The sequence below is a fragment of the Trachypithecus francoisi genome, unplaced genomic scaffold, assembly GCF_009764315.1.
Source record: "Trachypithecus francoisi isolate TF-2019V2 unplaced genomic scaffold, Tfra_2.0 Lachesis_group2, whole genome shotgun sequence".
NCBI classification, from domain to species: Eukaryota; Metazoa; Chordata; class Mammalia; order Primates; family Cercopithecidae; genus Trachypithecus; species Trachypithecus francoisi.
This window is the reverse complement of record NW_022681465.1, coordinates 164,562,738-164,590,671: the sequence shown is the minus strand read 5'-3', so window position 1 is coordinate 164,590,671 and position 27,934 is coordinate 164,562,738. Positions and strand designations below refer to the sequence as shown.

At 39.6% G+C, this 27,934-nt stretch overlaps 1 protein-coding gene across 1 annotated transcript in view; it reads left to right on the top strand.

The window, feature by feature from the left end:
* Positions 1-27,934, top strand: part of CCDC192 (coiled-coil domain containing 192) — a 241,297-nt gene that overhangs the window by 34,122 nt on the left and 179,241 nt on the right. Inside the window, exon 3 of the mRNA XM_033181366.1 lies at positions 7,649-7,756. Within this exon, the coding sequence (XP_033037257.1) occupies positions 7,649-7,756 (108 nt within the window). The remainder of the gene's footprint in view (positions 1-7,648; positions 7,757-27,934) is intronic.

Sequence of the window (27,934 nt, the reverse complement as noted above, 5' to 3'; positions counted from 1 at the left end):
ACTTTACTCATGAGCTGACATGAAAGTCCTACAGGCATGTGCATTTCCTGAAACACTAAAATTCAGTTGGAGAGTGAAAACATAATTGGTCAACATGCCAAAGTACTCAAAATCTAAACTTACACATGATGAGTGAGAAAATAAATAATCCTGTCACACAAAAAATACCATTTTTACAAATGGCAAATGATATCCCACTTAACTGAAAATTTATTTAAAAACAAATATTTTTTTAAAAAATTTTGTTGTTGTTATTGTTGTTGAGACAGGTTATTGCTCTATCATCCAAGCTGGAGTGCAGTGGCATAATCTCGGCTCACTGCAGTCTCCGCCTGCCAGGCTCAAGCAATCCTTCAGCCTCAGCTTCCCAAGTAGCTGGGACTGCAGGCACGCACCACCACCACCTACTAATTATTTTTAATTTTTGCAAAGACGAGGTCTCACCATGTTGCCCAGGCTAATCTTGAACTCCTGGGCTCAAGATACCTGTCCATCTTAGCCTCCCAAAATACAGGGATTGCAGTCTTGAGCCAGCACACCCAGCCTGCAATTTATTTTTGAATAAAAATTAAAGCTGGCTAACGTGATATTCCCTCTGAACAAGGATTGCTTAATGTGGGCTACATGAATGGCATTGAGAAGGGTGCTTAAACACCCTGAACGCATACACAAAATTATGTGCACATGTGCTTATTGTATGTGTGTGTGCAAGCTGTGCACATACTTTTTTTTGATAAGAGAATTCACAGATGTTATCAGGTACTCAAAGGAGTCTGTGTTGCTCATAAATCAAATGATAGAGGGCTATTTTAGGTCACAGAACAGATTCTGTAACATATGTAATATAATATGAACTCGAATTCAGGACTCCTCTAGCCCAGATCCTATTTTACTATTAACTTTAATTTAAACCATGGAAGATATCCATCTTTTGCAAGGTCATTTTTCTCCTCTGATGCTGTTTATACAAGGTCTCTAAGAGCCTATAAAGCAATATTACTAGAGATAGACCTGGAATATTTGAAAACAGATTAGAACTGCCTCTTACCACCTTCTATCAGATTCTAACCAGAATCTTCATCAAGGAGGAAGGAACAAAGCCCTAAAGCATAAAGCAGTATATTATGAGTGAGCATAAAAATGTTAACCACCAAACTTGTGACATTCTTTCCATTTTTACATAAACCCAATTCCAAGATTTCTGTATTGGAGAGAAATTCTAGGCTAAGACTCCTGGTGAGCATATTAATCACGTCTGCTTTGTTACTCCTTATTTCCCCGTTGCCTAGTATAGTGCCTGGCAAATAGTGAGCCTTCAATAAATATTTTTTGAACTTGAATTGAATTGCTTTGAGCTGAACTGGAATAAGAGCTGGCATGTTAAGAGTTTTGGATTAGCCATTATTTAAAGTTATTTATGAAACTATCAAATGTCACGTGGTCATTTCTCTTTAACTTCCATGCCAACAACCTTTTTATAAATTAAAATCTGAGTCAACAATTTCTTTCCAATATCTTTTTCTTTTAGTCTATGAGTGAGGCTATAGAAATGGACAAGTAGTTAAATCTTTCACAGGGTGAAAGGTTGACCTTTAGGAATGTGTTTATTTCTTTAAAAAATAATATCCTGGAACCTTGCTAAGGCAGATAAGTTGATATAGAATATAGATGCATCTTGGACTAGGTCCAGGGTGATTCAGGGACTCTAGATCTGGAAAGGCCACCTGATAAAACATTCAATTCACAATTTAACAGGGATCATTTAGATAGGAGGTCTCTATACTTAGATTTCATAAGCCAGTAAGAATTTTCACACGTAAAATAATTAGGGTTAGTTCTCATAGGTTTGCCAACTTTTCAGTTTTTTTCAAGACACTAAAACACAATAATTTCCATACACCGCCATCATTTGTTAAAGAAATATCCTCTTAACACCAAAGACAGTAGAATGATTATAATCTCAGAAAAAATGACAGTCTTTAAAGAGGAATCAATTTGGCTTCATGAAAAATTCACAATGTTCTCTTTAAAAGTTTGCCTTGTCCTTTTGTTACTGGCTGGCACAAATGTTATCACAAACCAACACTCATCTATGCGGTGGCATTTGGGAACCACTAATATAATTAAACCCCTTTGGGCTGAGATTTCTTTGTTTCCTCCTCCCTATCCACTCTCCACCCTTCCCAACTCATCTTTTCAGGGAACACTGATCTCTCTGGACATTTATTCGGGTTCTCTTGACCTCTGGCTTGTTGAGTTCAGCCCGAGAAAGACACAGACAGGAGAACAGGGGATGAGAGGAGTTAAGGTCAGGCTATTGACTCCGCTGGTTCATTTCCCCTCCCTACTTCTTTCCAACCACCACAACTGCCTAGACATAGTTGGCCATGGTTGTGTTCCTCTCCTCAAGCTTTCTTTCTAGACCTATCAGTTTTGCTCTTCCCCTACATCTTCAGGTCAAGATAAGGCAAAGGGCACCTGTACTTTCAGGGAATGTCTTGCCAACCCTTGTTGGTTCCTTTAATCTTACCCACACCTTCTAAATCGTCCCTTCATTTAACTCTCCTCAGTTTCTGCACTGAAGTAGCCATCTATTTCCTCCTGGGCTTTATCAATACATTCTTCATTTAAAGATGAAAATGTTGAAACGCAGACAAATGAAGCAACTGGCTCGAAGTCACATGATCACTTAGAATCAAGTCAGATATAGACCATACCTTCCAGATTACAAGCAGAGTGCTCCTTAGGCTATGCTCAATCCAGGCCACCATTCTCCTGGAGCCACGTCCTGCTCAGCCATATTGATGGGCATTTCGACAACTAGTTGTAATTTGTTCACATTTTGAATTTAAATATCTTCTTAGGTGACTATTGAGGCAAACCCAAACACAGGAATACTGTTTTCACTGGAATGGATTAGAACCAGGAAAACTGAGTTTTTAAATATTTGCCTAAGTAGAAATGGGTAATTTAGTGTAAGAAACTACTGCAAACGCTAAACACAAAAGGACATGAGAGTGATGAAATTATCACTGTGACGTGAATTTTGATCATGAAAGGGGAGTGGGGAGAGATGAAATAAATGTGTCCAGGGTGAGGGGATGAGGCATGGGTGGTGGGGGGGGAGAAGATGATCAGCTGGGGACAGACTTGACTCTGCATGAGAAAATGAGTAGGTTGCAGAAGGGTAAGGAAGAATAGGGTGATAGGTGCCTGTCAAGCAGAAGGAGAGAGGAATGGGCAGCAGTAAGGCATAGATATCAAACAGGATATTTGTAAAATGTGTTTATCTGGAAGGAAGTTACTGTGCCACTGAGCAGGGGCTGCTGCTAGAGCCCTGACATATGAGAAGCTTCAGATTTTAGAGAAACCGAATTCTCCAAAACTGACCTATGTCAAAATGCTCTTCCACAAAGGTGAAATTTGCCATAACCACACTTTTATTTAAAACTCTTGCTCTTAAATAAATGTACATGCACATATTTAATACATTAACTGTTCTCAATTACAAACTTGACTGATTTCCCACTGCCGTTTGATTACTGGCTGTTATTAAAGTGTCCCCGTGGGTATTTTCTTTTACTTGGGTTTTAAAATAAGCTAGAGAGTCTTAATACCAAATTATTCTCTTTAAAGGAATTGGGATAGTGGAATTATTAACATTTATTGAGCACTTCATCTGTCAAAGCACTTATCTGTTTTACCTCATTCAGTTCTTACAACAACCCTACCTCATGACCACATTCTTGTCCTCATCTGCACAGTCTGGCCCCTGACCATGGCAAGCAGCATTTCTCTGTGGCTCTGATCCCTGTCAATGTCCCAGGTCAGATGCATGAAAAGTATTGCTCAAAGAAGTCACTGTTATAGCCTCTCAGCATGAAGGACTGCTCGTTCTGGTACAACCATCTTCATTGACTGCCGAGCCTTTAATCAATCAACAATTATTTATCAGGCTTCTACTTACTGTTCAGCAAAGTCCTGTCTGGCTTCTGTAGACAGGAACATTTCTAGATATGGCACATGAAGTTGGATCAATCAGAAACCTTGAGCCAGTCCTTAAGGGTCAAAGGGTTTGTATAGCTGTCATTTTAGGACAGAGAAATAAAGCCTTAACAACAAGGTAGAGGATAATGAGAAGGTACTGGAATAGATTAAGAAATCAAGAAATATAAAATTAGAAAATAATATGTAAATTTTCCTTTAAATTATCAAATGAGAAACCTTTGCAACCAGAACGAAGTCTACTCTTACAATGTCATATAAGATTTGTTCAATTAGTAAACTATCAACCTCAACATCCATGCATAATAATAGTCAGGTGTCTTTACTATAATCAAAGAGTTCATTGAATTTTTAGTGTTATTTAGTATCATCTTAGATTGATCATCTTGGCTACATTAGGTATCTGTATTTAGATAATAACTTTATATTTAGGAAGACAATTTTAAGACAAAAAATAAAAATTCACAATGGGGATTATTATTAAATTGTTGGAATTTACCATTTGGAAATCCATACACAGGTTCAATTCCCAAACACCTGTATATTGCCTATATTTTCATCATTTTGATGTCATAGACTGTTGATTAATATAATTCACTGGCAACCACTTTAACCACTGAGAGTATTCTTTTTCTTCATTAATACAAATTGCATGTGTCCACATGTACCTGGAAGTAAAATAAAATTAATAATGGAAGCCCTATCTTTCTGCCCTTCTGACATTGTACCTTGCAAAACTGGGACAACGACTGAGTACATCTAACATTTTTCGTCTTTGAAACCACATATCCACCTCCCAAACCTCTATCTTCATGTGTTTACTTATTTTTGAAATTGTTCTTGACTTCATTTTTGTTTGCCTTTGTTCTGTTAATGGAGTTACCTCCTATTTAAAAAGTGCCTGCTTTTGTGTAAGCTTTTTCCCTTAAGAGAGTGGCAGAAGTTGGCCGGGCGCGGTGGCTCAAGCCTGTAATCCCAGCACTTTGGGAGGCCGAGACGGGCGGATCACGAGGTCAGGAGATCGAGACCATCCTGGCGAACACGGTGAAACCCCGTCTCTACTAAAAATACAAAAACTAGCCGGGCGAGGTGGCAGGCGCCTGTAGTCCCAGCTACTCCGGAGGCTGAGGCAGGAGAATGGCGTAAACCTGGGAGACGGAGCTTGCAGTGAGCTGAGATCCGGCCACTGCACTCCAGTCCGGGCGACAGAGCGAGACTCTGCCTCAAAAAAAAAAAAAAAAAAAAAAAAAAAAAGAGAGTGGCAGAAGCTGAAAGGCATGTCAGAGAGCAGGGCGTGCTCACTACAGCTGGAGTAGGGGTGTAAAAGACTGACTTTGCATTCTCCATGGTTTGCTCAGGTCTTTCCCTGTCCTAAAACACATGACAATTCCCTAAATTTGTCTGTACAAAAAATCCTATGTTATTTAATAACAGTCCTCAGTTATGCCTGTTTCATTTGGCTTTGACTTATAATGCTTTTGTCTTATGGAAATGTTTGTTGTTCTCGGCTGGGGAAATTTTGGGTGTTTGGAGAAGCCCTGGAGAAATGGATTAGATGATCTTGCTGAGTCTACTCACACAAATTTTAAAAAGTTCCTCTTGAGATCAAACATTCAAGAAAATTTTCCCTGGAAATAGAAGTCTAGATCAGGGATTCCCAATCTTTTAAAAATAGTTTGGCCTCATGACAATTCCCCATTTCTGCATATAACGTCTTACAGCATGTATTCATCTCTAAGTGTAAATGCACAAGAATTTTGTTTAAAGACCTTTTTCTTGAGAATTTTTGAACCCATTTTTGAAATTACTGGAACCATCAGGGATCCGAGGACAATTGGTTCACTTCCTAGTATCACCATTCCAGCCTAAGATGTTCCTCCCCTAAAGGCAAACTTTTGAGGGTGAGTATGCCCCTGTAGTGGCAGAACCTGACTGTTGAGCCAGGCTGTTGGTGAAGTAGAAATTTTTTTTGCCTCTCATCCCATAGAATTCTGTTTATATCAGAGGCCAGTGGCAGAGACTCAAGGTTCGACATATAGTATGAACAAGTACAGAAACGGAATGAATGCTGTATTTTTATGCCTGGTTCCATTTACCACCAGATGGCTCTATTGTATCGTCAGGAAATGCACACATGTAAAATCGGTGGTCTCATAAGCCACAGGGAAAAAAATAAAACAGAAGTTACATCTATAAGATATGTAGGAATGCAGTTCGTTCTTTATGGGATTAATTGGAAGCAGCTGCAGCAGGAGTATTCGCAGGAAAACAGGATGCACCCAGAGAAACTATAGGAAGGTCATCATCCTAGCATGTACAAGGTTTTCCAACTTTTTGTATTACTTTGTAATTATTAAGTATTACAATAGCAAAAGAGTAGCAAGGAAGTGCTCTAGTCTCACAAGGGCCTGTACCTGATGTTTTCATACCAATTTTGTGTACTCTTCAGCTTGTAGCTGAGAAAAAGTAACTTTAGAAACATTTTGAGTCTGGGCGCAGTGGCTCACAACTGTAATCCCAGCACTTTGGGAGGTGGAGGTGGGCAGATCATGAGGTCAGGGGTTTAAGACTAGCCTGGCCAACATGGTGAAACCACGTCTCTACTAAAAATATAAAAATTAGCTGGACGTGGTGGCGCGTGCCTGTAATCTTCAGAGGCTGAGACAGGAGAATCGCTTGAACCCAGGAGGTGGAGGTTGCAGTGAGCCAAGATTGTGCCCTTGCACTTGGCCTGGGCAACAAGAGTGAAACTCTGCCTGGAAAAAGAAAAAGAAAGAAAAAGAAAAAGAAAAAATTTGAGGGGCAGAGTCTACACATCTGCTAATTTGAGTCATATTAGCCAGGCTCTGGGGAAGAATGATATGAGTCTAAAACATGTGGTATCTTTGCTTTAATGACATGTGCTGAGAAGGTGAAGATGAGAGGAAACAGGGTTTCTTTGAGCTCAGTTGACTCCGTTCCTACTGTTAGGTGAATGTTAAAAACACAGGCATTCTAGGTGACATCTTCCATCAGGAATGTGAAATTTTAAATCTAACCTTTTGAAGTAAGAATAAAAGTTTCAAAGTAATCAAATTCCAATGACAGTTATTTAATCTAACTTTCTAAAGCTGTTCATTGTCATCATTTTTTTTTACTCTTTTTACATTCTATGTTTTAAATAAAACTATTGTTAAAACATTTTGCCATTTTATTTCCTTGTTAAGAAAAGGGGAGGAAAGGCCGGGCGCGGTGGCTCAAGCCTGTAATCCCAGCACTTTGGGAGGCCGAGACGGGTGGATCACGAGGTCAGGAGATCGAGACCATCCTGGCTAACATGGTGAAACCCCGTCTCTACTAAAAAAATACAAAAAATTAGCCGGGCGATGTGGCGGGCGCCTGTAGTCCCAGCTACTCGGGAGGCTGAGGCGAGAGAATGGCATAAACCCGGGAGGCGGAGGTTGCAGTGAGCTGAGATCTGGCCACTGCACTCCAGCCTGGGCGACAGAGCAAGACTCCGTCTCAAAAAAAAAAAAAAAAAAAAAAAAAAAGAAAAGGGGAGGATTTGTGTGAGTTTATCAAGGCCTATCATTAGTCCATAAGATTGTTTGAGATGCGCTCAAACTATCCCTGTCAAAAAGTAATAATTGATTTTTTTTTAAAGAAAGTGTCCCTGGATACTGGACAGATGGCGTTTACCTTGGCCCAACTTGAGTCATTGGAGACTTGTCTGAAAGAAGCAGAAGAAAAGGCTAAAGCTTTATCTGAACAGGTAACACCTGTTATGGGAACTGGAAACAAATGTTCCTCAGTGTGCAGCATGGCAAGTGTGAATGTAAACACGTTTTAACCTCTGCCTCTACTGATACACACACACACACACACACACACATTGCAGTTATGTACACACACACACGCACACAGCATTCCATTCATTTTAGACCTAACAGTGCCTACTTTAGTCTGTATGGAACTCTTCAGTCTTTAAAACTTTTTTCATCTTTATATTTTATTTGACTTTCATTCACCACAGGCCATGAGTTAGGCAAACCTTCTTTAACCAAGTGGTTTTCCTGAATAAGCAAAGCATATTTGCATTATAAATAGATAAGCTCAAAGATAAAATAAAGCCTATTGGAGTCATGCAGAAGTAATTTTCTTTTATTTTTAGGAAACTTTACTTAGAAGAGAGTTTTTCAAATATTGACATCCCTCTTGGGTGTCTGAAACTTACAGAAGCAAAGCAGCAGATGATAAGTGGAGCCTGGTCTGCACCAGGTGGCCTGGTCACCTTATAGTGCTCTGCATGTACAGCAGGTCCATGATTTCAGAGGCAGTAAACCAGCTTTACTAGTATCAGTAAAGCTCAGACCAGGGCTGGAACATTTCCCAATAAGATTCTACTTTGCAAATAGTGCAACTATTGTTGCCTTTCCCCGGTCAGAGAGGCTTGGCCCCAGAAGACAAACTGCTTGGACCCTGGGTCCCCCAGTGCTCTCTTTTGGTGACAGTCAGTGAAGGGAAAAGGATGGAGGAGGCCCTGCAATGTTAGAAATGTTCATTAATTTCTCCTGGATTGATATATTTAGATAAAAGTATATTTTAGATACTTTGGAAAAAAAGAATTTTAAGGTACTTTTAATAAAGGCAGTCTCTCTGTACAGTAAAAGCTAATTGCATCAGAATTCTAGCGGAAACTAAGGAGGAAAGGTGCCTTGTGTTATGAGAAAAAGTATAATTAATATATAATTTAGTGATACACACACAAATGCCCTTCATTTCTTTTTCAGCTTACCAAAAAAGGTGCATCCCTTACTTTGGCATGTATTTATTGTTTACTGACTAAATGCGATTGATGCAAGGGGTCACAGGGGAGTTGTGTCAGTTGATAAAAATGTGCTGTCCTTTTGGAAAAGTTTCCATCTCAGCCTCAAGCCATAGCTCTAGCCTGCCAACTGTTGTTGTTGTTGTTTTTTTTCTAAAACAAACAGAAACAAGCCTTGAACTGTGGCAAAATTAAGAATTACCAAGAATATAATGATAAACATGAGGTACCATTTCAAAGCAAAACAAACAAAACAACAACAACAACAAAAAACTAAGAATTTCAGAGTCTCCAAATTGGGAAGGATTTTTCAATGGATAACTAAAAAAGGGCACCCCTGCTGGGATTAGGTTACACTAAGAAGGTATATGGGATTTTTTTGGTAATCAAATGGCTTTTCATGATTTCTCGTTTGAATCAGTAAGATTCAATTCACTCATAAAAGTACCCATTTCTGCACTTTGGGAAGCCGAGGTGGGTCGATCATGAGGTCAGGAGATCGAGACCATCCTGGCTAACATTGTGAAACCCCGTTTCTACTAAAAATACAAAAAAAAATAGCAGGGCATGGTGGTGGGTGCTGAGGCAGGAGAATGGCATAAACCCGGGAGGCGGAACTTCCAGTGAGCTGAGATCGCGCCACTGCACTCCAGCCTGGGAAACAGAGCGAGACTCCGTCTCAAAGAAAAAAAAAAGTACCCATTTCTTTGGTTCTTAATGAAATATTTTTATTTTATCCAATGCAGATGTAACCACCCATTGGGCTCACCTTGCCCACTGCCTAGACAGAATTGATTTATCAAGACAGGGGAATTACAATGGAGAAAGAGTAAATCACGGAGTCACAGAGCTGGCTGTGCAGGAGACCGGGGTTTTGTTATTACTCAAATCAGTCTCCCTGAACATTCAGGGATCAGAGTTTTTAAAGATAATTTGACGGGGAGGCACCCGGGAAGTGGGGAGTGCTGGTTGGTCAGGTTGGAGATGGAATCATAGTGGATGGAAGTTAGGTTTTCTTAATGTCTTCTGTTCTTGGGTGTGATGGCAGAACTGGTTGGGCTGGGTGGTGTCAGCTGATCCATCAAGTGCAGGGTCTGCAAAGTATCTGAAGCACTGATCTTAAACTTTACAATAGTGATGTTATCCCCAGGAGCAATTTGGGGAGGTTCAGACTCTCAGAGTCACAGGCTGCATGACTCCTCAATCGTAATTTCTAATTTTGTAGCTAATTTGGTAGTTCTGCAAGGGCAGATTGGACCTCAGGCAAGAGCAGGGTTCTTTTTGGGAAAGGGCTGTTATCGATTTTGTTTCAGAGTCAAACCGTGAACTGAATTCCTTCCCACAGATAGTTTGGCCTATGACCGGGAATGAACAAGGACAGCTTAAGGGTTAAAAGCAAGATAGAGTCGGTTAGGTCTTATTTCTTTCACTGTCATAATTTCCTCGGTTATAATTTACAAAGGTGCTTTCACGGATAGCTCCTAATATTTAAGATTCTTAGCTGGATGATCTCTTTGTATAACACCAACCAATTAGATGTATTTATTTTTTCAGTAATATAGCAGATTAAATATATAAAATGGAGATTGGATTTCACAACCTTTTTGTACCTACCATAAGTAAGATGCTGGTTAGGTGTTTTGCAGGAAAGACATATAAGTCAGAGCTTCTCTACCCAAGTAGCTCACAGACAATAGAAAAATTGGAAGATATGAAGAATGAAAATAGGTGTTTATATGACTCCAAGATAAACTGCACAATAGCATTAAGTTACAGGATCTGTATGTGTTAATTGTACTAAAGTATTGTTCTTGAAGTTGTCAAATTTGCATAACCAAGTGAGTTTAATTGGAAGTTGGCCATGGTTTGAGGAAAGGGAGAGTATGATATGTAAAGCACATTGCAGGCATTTTTGATATTACATTTTTAATTAACTTGAGCATTTTATGAGATTTGGCTGTCTTCATTGTTACTGTTGAGAGGGGTCAATCAACACAGTTGTCACAGGATTTAATCCTAAAATTTTTGCTTTCTCCAGTGTTTGAGTCTAGTCTTTTCCTTGAAAAGATAAAAACTTTAAGAACAGTCCTCTGTCCCCTATCTTAAAATTTAAGTCGACATTAAAAACATGGATGAGAGGATAGGGAAAGGGAAGAACCTGATATTTCCTAAGAAAGTTCTTGAGAATATTTCAGAATGGAACACCTGTCTCAAACAATCAAACATTTGTCCACTGGGTGCCACTGTCTTCCTTACCAGGTCGTGCCACTAAGGGATTACAGAAAGATTGCCTTTAGTGTTAAAGACAATGATTACACACACACGCATACACACACACTCTCTCAATCCGTGTGTGTGTGTGTGTGTGTGTGTGTGTTGAAGGAATATTTTTGCCTGCTATACATGTTAAGGCTTCTTCTAAATGTCATTAATTTATGATTTGTCACAAGGATGTTGGGAATGCTACCTTGCCTTTACTGGTAACCCAAATTGTGAGCTGTCCCAGTGGAGTATAATGAGGTGAGGAGTGTGGAAGAAACAAGAAGAACCAAGATTTGTGCTGGAAGGAAGCAGTGGAAGCTTGCAGTATTATCAAACAATGGATCCTGCCTTTGAGAAAATGGTTAATCTCACTGTTATTCAAGATCTTATCTCTTAGCTTTGCCTCTGAGAACATAGAATTAACTCAGAATGGAAAGTATAGGTGCCTAGGGTTGTTACCTACATTAATCATCTGTTGATCTTGGGCCTCGGTTTATGCAAACTGGACATTTCTAAGGAATCCTTCAGCAAGGTCCAATGTTACAAAGAAAAAAATAGAAATAGGCAACAAACAAGAAGGTTGTGGCCACTTCCTCTGATGAGGTCACACAGTCAATAGAATTCTTTGTTGGGCTTCACTTTAGCTTACAACTGTTCTTTACTGCTCTGCAGTCAAGTCACTAATGTCAAAATAAAAGAAACATGAAATTAGAATAATTTGCAATTAAGACTTATCATCTGGGTTAGTCAAGACTTTGAGAAATAACTGACTGCAGCAATTCAGCCAAAGTAGAGTGAGAAAGTGTCATTAGGCCCCAACTTCTAACCTGGATTATAATGATAAATCACTCAACATATTACCAAGTCTTGCTTAAGGAACTACTTTATTATATTTCCCATAGGTTAAGATCAGGTGGGAGGAAAACTAAATGCCTGGATGTTGGGTAATAGATAAAGAAAAAGAGTGAATAACAAAGGGAGAAAAGCTGTTAGGAATGTGAAAGAAATATGAGAAGTAAAGGGTTTCTGGAGAAGCCCATAAAAAAAGTCTTCTCATGTGTGCTGGATTCTATCACCAGTGAATATAGGAGGACAATGAAGAGGACTCTGGTGGACTGCTGTTTACAACCATACACAAGCAAATAGACCATACAGCTTTTGTGCTGAGACAAAAGAAAGTGTCAAGAAAATCCATACTTTTGCAATGAAGCCTGAATCCAGATACACGCCAATGTAGAGTTTATGAGGCAACATTCCCTTTGGCAGCAGTGTTAGCCCAGAGTCTCTCTCATTTATCAATGGCTTCTGGTTCCCAGCTCCAGGTATCAGATCAGGGAGAGCCCAGGCTTTGTTCCTGTTCCACTATTTGCTAGCTTTATGGCCTTGGGCAATCCACTTTGTCTCCCCAGCTACAGTTGTCTTATCTAGGAGGGTGTAAACATGTTAGTTTCATAGAGCTGTCGTGAGGATTAAATGGGATAGGTATTGGTCCTTCTGTCCCTTTGTAGGTATTATGGCTGAACGTTTCTGTCCCCCCATCAAAAAGAACAAATTCATATGTTGAAACCTAATCCTCAATATGATAGTATGTGATGGTGGGATCTTTGGTAGATGATAAGTTCTTGAGACGACTGACTCAGGAATGGGACTAGTGTCCTTATAAAAGAGGCTCAAGGGAACTCCCTCACCCCTTCCACCATGTGAAGACAGAGTAAGAAGCTGCCATCTGTGAACCAGGAAACAGACCTTCATAAGACACCAGATCTGTTGGTACCTTGATCTTGGACTGCTCAGCCTCTAGAATTTTAAGAAAGAAAGAAATTTCCATTGTTTATATGCTAGCCAGTTTATGGTATTTTGTTATAGCAGCCCAAATGAACTAAGACAATAGGTTCTCAAAAATATCTGTTTATTTTCACTCCTACCAGTGGTCATAACAGAACTGTGTAGTTCTCTTTATGCCTTGAGCCACATAAATTAACGAGTCCCAACCTACCACAAAAGTGTTTCTCTCACACATACACACACACACACTGCCCCCCTACCCAAGCTCCCTTTGTCCTAACTTGGCTGGCTTTTCTACTATCCAGTTTCTCTTCTACTCTTTCTCATCTCTTCATCTGGTAAAGGGATTTTAGTTCTTTAACCTTGTCTTTCCTTTCTGCTTCATCTCTTGGAACTTTTGTCTGTTTCTGCCGATTATCTGATTTTGTACAGACTGGGAGCTGTTTTCCTTGGCAAGCTAGGCAGGGAGGGTGTCAGGAGGTGAATCCAGTAAGAACTATGTAGTCAGAATTCATTTCATATATCTTCTGGGTACCATACCTAGCAAAATATAGTCACATATGAGAAGACTTTTTAAAGTTCATGGAAAAATGGAATTAAACAACAAAAATAAAAAATATAAATTTTATTTTTCAACATGAGCTTCATCAAGTTCAAGATACTTTTGATGTGATGATACCAGCCCTTTAGTCCACTTTGAAGAACTGAGGGTCCTGGGGATTTAACCATCTAAATACAGTGGTTTTTTTTACATCATTAACTAAAGAGAAATGAGTGCCTTTTAAAGGTTTTTTTAAGACTAGGAAACAAAAATAAGGCAGAAGCAGCCGAATCAGTACTGTAAGGAAGATGCCTAACGATTTCCTGTGCAAACTCTTGCAAAGTTGCCCTTTTTGATGAGAGGAATGAGCAGAAGCATTGTCATGGTGGAGAAGGACTCTCCTGAAGCCTTCCTGGGTGCTTTTCTTCTAAAGTTTGGCTAACTTTCACAAAACACTGTCATAATAAGCAGATGCTATCATTCTTTGTCCCTGCAGAAAGTCAACAAGTAGAATGCTTTGAGAATTTTAAAAAACTTTGCTCTTGACCAGACTTTTGCTTTGACTGGACCACTTCCCCTTCTTGGTAGCCGTTGCTTTGATTGTCCTTTGTCTTCAGGATTGTACTGGTACAGCCATGTTCCATCTCCTATTACAATTCTTTGAAGAAATGCTTCAGGATCTTGATCCCACTTGTTTAAATTTCCATTGAAAGATCAACTTTTGTCTGCAGCTGATCTTGGCACAACAGTTTTGGCACCCATTCCCATCAAGTAGAAAGTTTGCTCAAGTTTAATTTTTCAGTCAGAATGGTGTATGCTGAACCAATTGAGATAGCTATGGTGTTGGCTCTTGTTTCTCTTATTAATTTTGGTCCTCTTCAATTAGGACATAAATGAGATACATTTTTCCTCAAAAATTGATGTAAATGGTCTGCTGCCACAAGCTGCTTCTTCAACATGATCTCATTACTTTTTTAAAAAAATTATCTACAAATAAACTGCTGATTTCTTTGGGGCATTGTGTATATAAACTTTTTGTAAAGCATCATTTCACCATTCTTTCACCCAAGCTTCACATAAATTTGATGTTTGTTCTTGCTTCTATTTTAGCAGAATTCATGTTCCTCTGATAGAGGCTCTTTTCAAACTGTTTTCTTCTTCTTAGTACCTCAAACTAGATCCTGTTCACATGTGTTACAAGTTAGTATGAGTTTATTTTGGTGTAAACTATTTTTGAAATCCATGCATAATTTTTTCAAAATATGCACTTCTATGATATCTCTGAAGAACCTTCATATTAACTATGCCATAAAAACTTCCTAGAAAGAAGATTTCATGATTTGATGCAAGGGATAGGAGGTGGAAAACTGGGTGGGAAACTTGACTCTTTTTCCTATCATTGCTTCTGCCAGGTAGGGATGAGGCATACAGCAAGGGGTCCCTTTTTGGTCTTTTACCCCCTTTCCTTCCATTAAGAGAGGTTTATTGCACTCAAAATGGAAATAAATTTCAATGGAGAAAAACGTGATAGTTTTATTTCCCAACTTTTGGATAAAGCATGTGTGATATTTTTCTGATTGTTAGTAATAGCTCATGTGTGAGTTGGGCATTTTTTCCCCTGACCTGATGAGAGAGACATTTATTAAGGCCTATTAAGGCCCAAAATAAAACTAGGAACAGAGCATTCTTGTATCCTCACTCTATGGCTAACCTGAACAGTTAAGTTATATGCAAAGAAAATTCCTTTCTCTTTATTTTTTTCCTCTGGGATGTCTCTGCCTTAGGTTCTTTCTCATCTTAAAGAATAATAGAACCAATAATGGAGACATAAAAGGAGGTGGAAGAGGGTGTCTAATCTTGCATCCTGCAGAAATACATGCCTAGGACCAGATCCCTGGGGCAATGTATTATAAATGATAGAGAGTGAAAGAACTAACATTTATTAAGCATGTACAGTTTTCCACGTGTTATGTTGAGGTTTATAAACATTTCATTTTAGCTACACAATAACCCAATTTGCTATTGAGGACAATGAGAATAAAAAACATTGTCATTTGCCAAATGTCATGTAGTCAATAAATTGTGATATGGATTGGTTGTGTCCCCACCCAAATCTCACTTTGAATTGTAATAATCCCCATGTGTCAAGGGCAGGGCCAGGTGGAGATAATTGAATAATAGGAACATTTTTCCCCATACTGTTTTCCTGGTATTGAATAAGTTTCACAAGATCTAACGGTTTTATGAGTGGGAGTTCCCCTGCATAAGCTCTCTTGCCTGCTGCCATGGAAGACGTGCCTTTGCTTCTCCTTTGCCTTCAGCCCTGATTGTGAGTCCTTTCCAGCCATGTGGAACTGTGAGTCCATGAAACCTGTTTCCTTTATAAATTACCCAGTCTTGAGTATGACTTTTTTTAGCAGCATGAGAACAGACTAATAAAAATCATTTATCTAGAATTAGAACCAAAGTATTTTTAAAATTCAAAGCCCCTATTCTTAACATGTGGTCATAGACGAAAGACACTTAACAGACATTTCTTACACAGCAACATCGAACAAGAAGAATTTGCCTAGGTTTTCAAACTGGCACCTCAAGAGCCTATTAAACAGATTGCTGGGCCTTATCTCTAGAGTTTATGATTCATAGATCTGAGGTAAGTTTCAAAACTTTGCATTTATAACAAGTTCCCATCTAGCTTCAGTACCAGATGCTAACCCAGACCTTCAGGCTGAGTTTCTTTTTCGCCCTTGTCCTGTGTTCTCCAGCTGCATGGCTAACATGGTGAAACCCTGTCTCCACTAAAAAGTACAAAAAATTAGCCGGGCGTGGTGGCGGGCACCTGTAGTCCCAGCTACTTGGGAGGCTGAGACAGGAAAATGGCGTGAACCTGGGAGGCGGAGCTTGCAGTGAGTGGAGATAGTGCCAAGTACTCCAGCCTGGGCAACAGAGTGAAATTCCATCTGAAAAAAAAAAAAAAGAAAAGAAAAGAAAAAAAGAAAAGATGTAGGAAGAATGACAAAATAATATTGCTCCAAGAGTCTCATGTTATAGTTCACAGAGATAATCTCAGCAAGACAGAAGACCAAGTCTCAATTTAGCAGAAGATGGCAAGAGCTGAACTCTAAGATACCTCTCCTTGTTGGAGTCATATGATGAGACTTCTGGAATGTAAGAGGTGGGGATAAATTACCTGTAATCTGCAGTTGAAGAAAGAAAATATTATGTGTATGTTGTCAGAATGAAAAAGAAAGTTAAAGGAAATTCAAGAGGGGGCAAAAATGCAAAAGAAGCATTCCATTCTGAAAAAGACTTGTATCTATTCTGACTTGCTCCCCAACGTCCTGCTCCCCTTCAGGCCCATTCTGGCTTATTGCAAGAACCTAATTTGGGGCATTTGTGGCTTTGCACACTGTTCAAACTCAAGATCAAGCCAAGTTTAGTTTGTCTCTTTGTTTTTTTTTGTTTGTTTGTTTTTGTTGGCCAGCACTCATTTGTTCATATAACAAGTGTTTATTGAGGATTCACTATATGCCAGGTACTATATCTAGAAGTGGGAATACAGCAGTATACAAGATTAATAAGATCCCTGACTCATGGAGCTGACATTCTACTGGAGGACACAAACAGAAAACAAATAAACATTGAAAATACATAGCGCTTCAGACGGTGTTAAGTACTTTGCTGGGCCATGCTAAAGGGTATCTGTGGGACTACACTTGACCTTAAATCTCATTGGGAAGTCTGGTTCCTGAGAATAACGTTGTGGGCCCTTGTCCTTGAGAAGCTGGTGACTGTAGATCTGTGTGTATGTGTATGTGCGTGTGTGTGTGTGTTGGGGTGTGTGTGTTATTCCTGTTGTTTTTGATATTAAACAATAAAAGGTAAGGCCAAATTATTGCTCTAGGTTAGATCAAGGTTCTTGGGACTCAGGTTTTCTCTTCAAGATGGCGTTTTCAAAGAAACGGGAGGATTTTAACAGTTTACTTTCTCTTGAGAGTTTTAACCATTTTGCTAATATTTATCCTAAATTCTTCAGATATATTTATGTGTGTTGTTATAAAGCTTGGACTAGAAATGAACAACGCCCCACAAAAAAAATCTAATATGCTATGTTTAACTCTAATCAGCAAGAAATTATGAATCATTTTATGCCTAAGGCCCTAACAAAACTCCCATTATTTCTCTCTTAATACATCTTAGTGTCCAGTCTATCTTTTCTTTATGTTTAGGAATAGAAGGAACAAAGATACCAGCAAATTTTTAGATACTGAATTTGTGTATTGAGTAGCTAAAAGTAATCTGATGCATACTGAGATTGTCCAAAAAATGTTCTGTTTTTTTTTTCATTGTTTATATGCAACAGTGGATCTTTTGATGTCAAGTTTATTTGAAATAAACAATGTGCCCTTGGTAGGAGTATTCATTTCTGCAAATGCTCAGAAATTATGCTTGACATGCCAATCTGAAATCATGAGTTTTGTGAATGAGTTTTTGTTTTCAGAACTATTTTGAAGTGTACTTTAATGCCACAAAATCACAAGCAGTCTGTTTGACCTGGAATGGGTTCCTTATCAACATGAAACCTAGTTATCAGGAACTTCATTAAACAATTTGGCTAGCCAGAGCTCCGATTGATTTTACAGCAGAGAAGTTCCCTCCATATTAAAAAACAAAATCCAACAACTTCTCATTTAAGCAGATGTTCATCTTCATCTTGTTACTGGGTTGTTGGTATAAATTGGTAGCCTCAGAGAATGCAAGGAAAAAAATTAGAAGCTGGTGAAGAGATGGTGTTGTTTTGAATAGGGTCAAACACAATGACAAATCGGTTTCTGTAGTGTATTGTTGCAGTCGGGATGTGTGGATTGTTGGCCTGTTACATAACTAAAGACTTCCTTTTGCTTGTAAATGTCAAGATCAAACAGAGGTCAGTTTTAAATAGCTGACCGGTGCTAATAAATGTGACTTTCTCCTCTTGGAAAAAGCAAAAACCTCATGCCTTAAGAGTCATGGCTCTGCTGTTAGCGGGAGGTGTCTTTGTGTATGGGCTTAACTTGTACTTTGTTCATGAGATTTTCTTTGACGAACTTTCCCTTTGCTTATAGTCTACAAATAAATTAGTAAGTTACGTATATGCTTTTGTTCAATTATTCATTCAATAAATATTTATTGAGTTTATACTATGAGCTAGATATTCTGTTTGGTACTCTTGTGAATTTTAGCTCATGTATTTCTCCAAACAGTCCTGGAAAACTGTATATGCCATTTTGCAAATGATGAAAGATCTTTGGTGGGCTTGCAGTCCTCCTGTCTGCTCCTTCTACACACTCTCCTTGGTGATCTGACTTTAGGGTACACAATCTGCTGAAAAGCCTTAAGTCCTCACTATTAGTCCAGGTCTTCCCTGACTCCAGACCTAATTATGTGTACTGAACAACTCCACTAACGTTCTCACAGACAACTCAAGCTCTCAGTCTCCGCAATTCAACTTACCTGCTTCTTGCCCCAAACCTGTTCCTTCTCCCACATTCCCTAGGCCAGTTATCAGTGCCGCCAGCCACCCTGTGCTGCTTTCATTCTTTCCTCATGCCTCATATGCAATCAATTGCTGAGTACTATGGGTGATGACTCCCAAATCACTCTTGAGTCCATCTTTTTTCCTCTATCTCCACTATCATCATTTGTGTCCAGGCCACCTTCTGCAATGCCTCTCCTGACTTTACCGTCATCATGGCCCTTGTTTAATGACTCCTCAACACTACACCGGAATGAAGGTTCTGTAACAAAGACCTCATATCTCTCAACTTTAAATCTTAAATTAGCCTGATTTCACTGTCAGGGTCAAATCTATCCTCTAACAGATCTTACAATACCATTTACGATCCACCCACCTGCTTGTTTCTCCAGCTTTACCTTACACCACTCCCTGTATACCACTATGACACCACTTTCAGTTCTTTAAAGGTATTATATCCTCTCTCACCTTTCTAATCTAGAAAAAACAAAGGCCTCATTTCTTAGAGTCAAATTTTCATTACTACACCTCTTCCTAGAATTTCTGCCTAGAATTTCTCTGCTAACTTTCTTCATTTACTCTTTTTTTTTTTTATTTTTTTTTATTTTAAGTTCTAGGGTACATGTGCACAACGTCCAGGTTTGTTACATATGTATACCTATGCCATGTTGGTGTGCTGCACCCATTAACTTGTCATTTACATTAGGTATATCTCCTAATGCTATTCCTTCCCCTCCCCCCTCCCCACATAGGTCCCAGTGTGTGATGTTCCCCTTCCTGTGTCCAAGTGATCTTCTTGTTCAATTCCCACCTATGAGTGAGAACATGCAGTGTTTGGTTTTCTGTTCTTGCAGTAGTTTGCTGAGAATGATGGTTTCCAGCTTCATCCATGTCCCTACAAAGGACACGAGCTCATCCTTTTTTATGGCTACATAGTATTCCATGGTGTATATGTGCCACATTTTCTTAATCCAGTCTGTCACTGATGGACATTTGGGTTGATTCCAAGTCTTTGCTATTGTGAATAGTGCTGCAATAAACATACATGTGCATGTGTCCTTATAGTAGCATGATTTATAATCCTTCGGGTATATACCCAGTAATGGGATGACTGGGTCAAATGGTATTTCTAGTTCTAGATCCTTGAGGAATCGCCATACTGTTTTCCACAATGGTTGAACTAGTTTACAGTCCCACCAACAGTGTGAAAGTGTTCCTATTTCTCCACATCCTCTCCAGCACCTGTTGTTTCCTGACTTTTTAATAATTGCCATTCTAACTGGTGTGAGATGGTATCTCATTGTGGTTTTGATTTGCATTTCTCTGATGGCCAGTGATGATGAGCATTTTTTTCATGTGTCTATTGGCTGTATGAATGTCTTCTTTTGAGAAGTGTCTGTTCATATCCTTTGCCCACTTTTTGATGGGGTTGTTTGTTTTTTTCTTGTAAATTTGTTTGAGTTCTTTGTAGGTTCTGGATATTAGCCCTTTGTCAGATGAGTAGACTGCAAAAATTTTCTCCCATTCTGTAGGTTGCCTGTCCACTCTGATGGTAGTTTCTTTTGCTGTGCGGAGCTCTTTAGTTTAATTAGATCCCATTTGTCATTTTTGGCTTTTCTTGCCATTGCTTTTGGTGTTTTAGACATGAAGTCCTTGCCCATGCCTATGTCCTGAATGGTATTACCTAGGTTTTCTTCTAGGGTTTTTATGGTTTTAGGTCTAACATTTAAGTCTCTAATCCATCTTGAATTAATTTTTGTATAAGGAGTAAGGAAAGGATCCAGTTTCAGCTTTCTACTTATGACTAGTCAATTTTCCCAGCACCATTTATTAAATAGGGAATCGTTTCCCCATTTCTTTTTTTTGTCAGCTTTGTCAAAGATCAGATGGCTGTAGATGTGTGGTATTATTTCTGAGGGTTCTGTTCTATTCCATTGGTCTACATCCCTGTTTTGGTATCAGTACCATGCTGTTTTGGTTACTGTAGCCTTGTAGTATAGTTTGAAGTCAGGTAGCGTGATGCCTCCAGCTTTGTTCTTTTGACTTAGGATTGTCTTGGCAATGCGGGCTCTTTTTTGGTTCCATATGAACTTTAAAGCAGTTTTTTCCAATTCTGTGAAGAGACTCATTGGTAGCTTGATGGGGATGGCATTGAATCTGTAAATGACTTTGGGCAGTATGGCCGTTTTCACAATATTGATTCTTCCTATCCATGAGCATGGTATGTTCTTTCATTTGTTTGTGTCCTCTTTGATTTCACTGAGCAGTGGTTTGTAGTTCTCCTTGAAGAAGTCCTTTACATCCCTTGTCAGTTGGATTCCTAGGTATTTTATTCTCTTTGAAGCAATTGTGAATGGAAGTTCATTCATGATTTGGCTCTCTGTTTGTCTGTTACTGGTGTATAAGAATGCTTGTGATTTTTGCACATTGATTTTGTATCCTGAGACTTTGCTGAAGTTTCTTATCAGCTTAAGGAGATTTGGGGCTGAGACAATGGGGTTTTCTAAATATACAATCATGTCATCTGCAAACAGGGACAGTTTGACTTCTTCTTTTCCTAATTGAATACTCTTTATTCTTTCCCTTGCCTGATTGCCCTAGCCAGAACTTCCAACACTATGTTGAATAGGAGTGGTTAGAGAGGGCATCCCTGTCTTGTGCCAGTTTTCAAAGGGAATGCTTCCAGTTTTTGCCCATTCGGTATGATATTGGGTGTGGGTTTGTCGTAAATAGCTCTTATTATTTTGAGATACGTTCCATCAATACCGAATTTATTGAGCATTTTTAGCATGAAGGGCTGTTGAATTTTGTCAAAGGCCTTTTCTGCATCTATTGAGACAATCATGTGGTTTTTGTCTTTGGTTCTGTTTATATGCTGGATTACGTTTATTGATTTGCGTATGTTGAGCCAGCCTTGCATCCCAGGAATGAAGCCCACTTGATCATAGTGGATAAGCTTTTTGATGTGCTGCTGGATCCGTTTTGCTAGTATTTTATTGAGGATTTTTGCGTCGATGTTCATCAGGGATATTGGTCTACAATTCTCTTTTTTTGTTGTGTCTCTGCCAGGCTTTGGTATCAGGATGATGTTGGCCTCATAAAATGAGTTAGGGAAGATTCCCTCTTTTTCTATTGATTGGAATAGTTTCAGAAGTAATGGAACCAGCTCCTCCTTGTACCTCTGTTAGAATTCAGCTGTGAATCCATCTGGTCCTGGACTTTTTTGGTTGGTAGGCTATTAATTATTGCCTCAATTTCAGAGCCTGCTATTGGTCTATTCAGGGATTCAGCTTCTTCCTGGTTTAGTCTTGGGAGAGTGTAAGTGTCCAGGAAATTATCCATTTCTTCTAGATTTTCTAGTTGATTTGTGTAGAGGTGTTTATAGTATTCTCTGATGGTAGTTTGTATTTCTGGGGGTCGGTGGTGATATCCCCTTTAGCATTTTTTATTGCATCTATTTGATTCTTCTCTCTTTTCTTCTTTATTAGTCTTGCTAGCAGTCTATCAATTTTGTTGATCTTTTCAAAAAACCAACTCCTGGATTCATTGACTTTTTGGAGTTTTTTTTGAATCTCTATCGCCTTCAGTTCTGCTCTGATCTTAGTTATTTCTTGCCTTCTGCTAGCTTTTGAATGTGTTTGCTCTTGCTTCTCTAGTTCTTTTAATTGTGATGTTAGAGTGTCCATTTTAGATCTTTCCAGCTCTCTCTTGTGGGCATTTAGTGCTATAAATTTCCCTCTACACACTGCCTTAAATGTGTCCCAGAGATTCTGGTATGTTGTATCTTTGTTCTCATTGGTTTCAAAGAACATCTTTATTTCTGCCTTCATTTCGTTATGTACCCAGTAGTCATTCAGGAGCAGGTTATTCAGTTTCCATGTAGTTGAGCAGTTTTGATTGAGTTTCTTAGTCCTGAGTTCTAGTTTGATTGCACTGTGGTCTGAGAGACAGTTTGTTATAATTTCTGTTCTTGTACATTTGCTGAGGAGTGCTTTACTTCCAATTATGTGGTCAATTTTGGAATAAGTGTGATGTGGTGCTGAGAAGAATGTATATTCTCTTGATTTGGGGTGGAGAGTTCTGTAGATGTCTATTAGGTCTGCTTGCTGCAGAATTGAGTTCAATTCCTGGATATCCTTGTTAACTTTCTGTCTCGTCGATCTGTCTAATGTTGACAGTGGAGTGTTGAAGTCTCCCATTATTATTGTATGGGAGTCTAAGTCTCTGTGTAAGTCTCTAAGGACTTGCTTTATGAATCTGGGTGCTCCTGTATTGGGTGCATATATATTTAGGATAGTTAGCTCTTCCTGTTGAATTGATCCCTTTACCATTATGTAATGGCCTTCTTTGTCTCTTTTGATCTTTGATGGTTTAAAGTCTGTTTTATCAGAGACTAGGATTGCAACCCCTGCTTTTTTTTGTTCTCCATTTGCTTGGTAGATCTTCCTCCATCCCTTTATTTTGAGCCTATGTATGTCTCTGCATGTGAGATGGGTTTCCTGAATACATCAGTTTTATATGCAGTCTTGACTCTTTATCCAGTTTGCCAGTGTGTGTCTTTTAATTGGACCATTTAGTCCATTTACATTTAAGATTAATATTGTTATCTGTGAACTTCATCCTGCCACTATGATATTAACTGGTTATTTTGCTCGTTAGATGATGCAGTTTCTTCCTAGCCTCGATGGTCTTTACATTTTGGCATGTTTTTGCAATGGCTGGTACTGGTTGTTCCTTTCCATGTTTAGTGCTTCCTTCAGGATCTCTTGTAAGGCAGGCCTGGTGGTGACAAAATCTCTAAGCATTTGCTTACCTGTAAAGGATTTTATTTCTCCTTCACTGATGAAACTTAGTTTGGCTGGATATGAAATTCTGGGTTGAAAATTCTTTTTTTTAAGAATGTTGAATATTGGCCCCCACTCTCTTCTGGCTTGTAGAGTTTCTGCTGAGAGATCTGCTGTTAGTCTAATGGGCTTCCCTTTGTGGGTAACCTGACCTTTCTCTCTGGCTGCCCTTAAGATTTTTTCCTTCATTTCAACTTTGGTGAATCTGGCAATTATGTGTCTTGGAGTTGCTCTTCTGGAGGAGTATCTTTGTGGCGTTCTCTGTATTTCCTGAATTTGAATGTTGGCCTGCCCTACTAGGTTGGGGAAGTTCTCCTGGATGATATCCTGAAGAGTGTTTTCCAACTTGGTTCTATTTTCCCCCTCACTTTCAGGCACCCCAATCAGACGTAGATTTGGTCTTTTTACATAATCCCATACTTCTTGCAGGCTTTGTTCATTTCTTTTTCTTCTTTTTTCTTTAGGTTTCTCTTCTCACTTCATTTCATTCATTTGATCCTCAATCGCTGATACTCTTTCTTCCAGTTGATCCAGTCGGTTACTGAAGCTTGTGCATTTGTCATGTATTTCTCGTGTCATGGTTTTCATCTCTGTCAATTCTTTTATGGCCTTCTCTGCATTAATTATTCTAGTTATCAATTCTTCCACTCTTTTTTCAAGATTTTAGTTTCTTTGTGCTGGGTACGTAATTCCTCCTTTAGCTCTGAGAAGTTTGATGTACTGAAGCCTTCTTCTCTCATCTCGTCAAAATCATTCTCCGTCCACCTTTGATCCATTGCTGGCGATGAGCTGCATTCCTTTGCAGGGGGAGATGCGCTCTTATTTTTTGAATTTCCAGCTTTTCTGCCCTGCTTTTTCCCTATCTTTGTGGTTTTATCTGCCTCTGGTCTTTGATGATGGTGACGTACTGATGGGGTTTTGATGTGGGTGTCCTTCCTGCTTGTTAGTTTTCCTTCTAACAGTCAGGACCCTCAGCTGTAGGTCTGTTGGAGATTGCTTGAGGTCCACTCCAGACACTGTTTGCCTGGGTGTCAGCAGCAGAGGCTGCAGAAGGTAGAATATTGCTGAACAGCGAGTGAACCTGTCTGATTCTTGCTTTGGAAGCTTCCTCTCAGGGGTGTACTCCACCGTGTGAGGTGTGAGGTGTCAGTCTGCCCCTAGTGGGGATGTCTCCCAGTTAGGCTACTCAGGGATCAGGGACCCACTTGAGCAAGCAGTCTGTCTGTTCTCAGATCTCAACCTCCATGTTGGGAGATCCACTGCTCTCTTCAAAGCTCTCAGACAGAGTCGTTTGCGTCTGCAGAGGTTTCTGTTGCTTTGTTGGTGTTGTTGTTGTTGTTTAGCTGTGCCCTGTCCCCAGAGATGGAGTCTGCAGAGACAGGCAGGCCTCTTTGAGCTGCTGTGAGCTCCACCTAGTTCCAGCTTCCCAGCGGCTTTGTTTACCTACTTAAGCCTCAGCAATGGCGGGCGTCCCTCCCCCAACCTCGCTGCTGTCTTGACCTTAGATCTCAGACTGCTGTGCTAGCAATGAGGGAGGCTCTGTGGGTGTGGGACCCTCCGGGCCAGGTGTGGGATATAGTCTCCCAGTGTGCCGTTTGCTAAGACCCTTGGAAAAACGCAGTATTAGGATGGGAGTTTCCCGATTTTCCAGGTGTTGTGTGTCTCAGCTTCCCTCGGCTAGGAAAAGGAATTCCCTTCCCCTTACACTTCCCAGGTGAGGTGATGCCTTGCCCTGCTTCAGCTCTAGCTGGTTGGGCTGCAAGCACTGACCAGCACCGACTGTCCAACACACCCCAGTGAGATGAACCCGGTACCTCTGTTGAAAATGCAGAAATCACCCGTCTTTTGTGTCACTCACGCTGGGAGCTGGAGCCTGGAGCTGCTCTTATTTGGCCATCTTGGGTGTGCCTCTCTCCACTTCCTCTTATTCCCTTCCCCATTATCCAAAGAATCCCAAGAGACTTTTCAGATCATCAGTTAGATACCATTCCCTCCAAAATGCATTTCTTCTTCCTTCAAGTTTGGGTTAGATGTCCTTAGGTGCTTTCATAATCTCTCTCCCACCTCCTACCAATAATAATGGTTTGTCTGTGCCTCCCACTACACCATATAACCCATGGAAGAAGCTCAGACAGTAACTCCTCTGAGATCCAAAGTCAAATTAGAATTCATTACTTGTCCCTTCTATGTAAAAGCCCATGTTTTTTTCCGTTACACACTTGGAGTTGACTCCTACACAAGGAGGGCCACTGAAGGAGACACATTCAGATCTGTGCTCAAGAGACAAAACAATGAGGGTACTGAGAAGGAGAGATTTGAGAGACCAAAACCAGGCATATCAATTTGTAGGATCTTATAAAAATCCAGTTTGGAAATGATAAAGGCCTAAATTATTGGTGGAGAGAAGACAGAGACAAGATATATTTATGAGTTGGATTTGATGATTAATTAAATGTAGAAGTTGAGGGGAAAGTGGGATTCAAGACTGATCCCAAATTTCAGGTGACTGTGTAACCTCTGATTACCCAACTGTCTTATATTAGAATCATTTGATGTTAAAAATGATTCATTTCTTATGGACGACTCCATGCAGGCTCAATTTACCACTTATGCTATAGATTCTTCATCCAAGTTTCGGATGATTTTAGTTTCCTTTTTTAGATCTTCTGAATCTTGTAATCCTTGGATACTATGTCAGATCCTTTAACCCAGGGGTGTCTAATCTTTTGGCTTCTCTTGGCCACATTGGAAGAAGAATTGTCCAAAATAATAAATGCTAAACAGGCCTCCAAAGAGGGGAGCCTTATCAGTGGCTGGTAACTGGAACAGTTCGTCACTCTATCACTGACAAGAATATCATTAAATGTCCTTCAATTAGTAGGAGAATATCAATGAAATGAGCGTGTTCCTTATTCATACTTCCACAAGACCATGAATGAAAAAGAAATTGTCCATATTATGGAGACTCTTTGTTTTCTTCCTGATCCTCAGTATTTGTGCATCTAAGCTCGCTGAGCCTGTTTTGTATTTCCCTGCTCACTGAATTTCTTCCTCTACTGCCTGTCGTCAGCTTCTTAAGCCTATTTTCACAACATGCCCTATGCTGACCCATCCCACTCACTTATGCCCTACGTTGACACTGCATTTCTGATTCTGACAGGAAGATTTTTAAATTTATAGCACACACAGGCAGATAAATGCCTTTTTCAGAATTGTTTAAGGGAGGAAAGGGCAAGGGCTTCTCTCTGATTTTGCCTAAGATGGAGAGCAGTCTTGGTGTCAGTGGTCTGAGTCTGATCTGCTCAGTCAAGGAAAAATACCTCCAGGGAGTGTTCTTTAATGTCGTGAACAGCAGAGAGGCATTTGTTGAGAATGACTGATCACACAGAGTATAATATGCAGGCACATATAGAAAAAAAAGTTCTAGAGAGGATATATAATGGATTATGAAATCAATCAATCAAATTCAATTTCCTCTCTAAGGAATTGGTAAACAGAACAAAACAAAAACCAGTTACCTAATATAAATAAGGGAGCAATTCTAACCTTTTCTAGATTTTAATTTCAGGCCATGGGACTTCTGTGGATTCTATTCTATTCTTGTCCTACCCCATCCAAGATGTCTACTTCTTACTTCAAAGTCCCTTATTATCTGTGTATGTGCTTATGTGCTGTGTCCAAAAAAAAAAGTACGAACTCTAAAGTTTCACTTACCTGAACTACCTCAAATATGTTATCTCAGATTGTTTCCCTTAGTAACACAATGGACTGCTGGATCATCCTGCCGCTTTGAGTGTGTGTTGTCCTTGTCCACTCCTACTCCCCATCTCTATTCCTCTGTTCTCATCTTGAGTATTCTGTGTTTTCTTTGGAACCCATACACTCTCTAAAGAAGCAGTAAGTGGAACTGAGATTCCATTCCAGTAGGAACAATCACTTCCTGCTTTAAAATTCATCTGGGAAGAGTTGCCTTCCTCATTCAGAGTAGGGGACTCTGTATTTCCTAACCTCAGGGACTCTCACTGAAGTTGCCTAATTTTTGTTTCCAAAAGCCTAAACCCATCAAAGAGACTAACAAGGCCTTGAGAGAAAGGGAGACTCCTGAGAGAGACTCAAAGATAGCAGAGTGCCTCTTCACCAAACTGGAGAGTAGAGAGTCGTCTCTCTGAGTCACACCA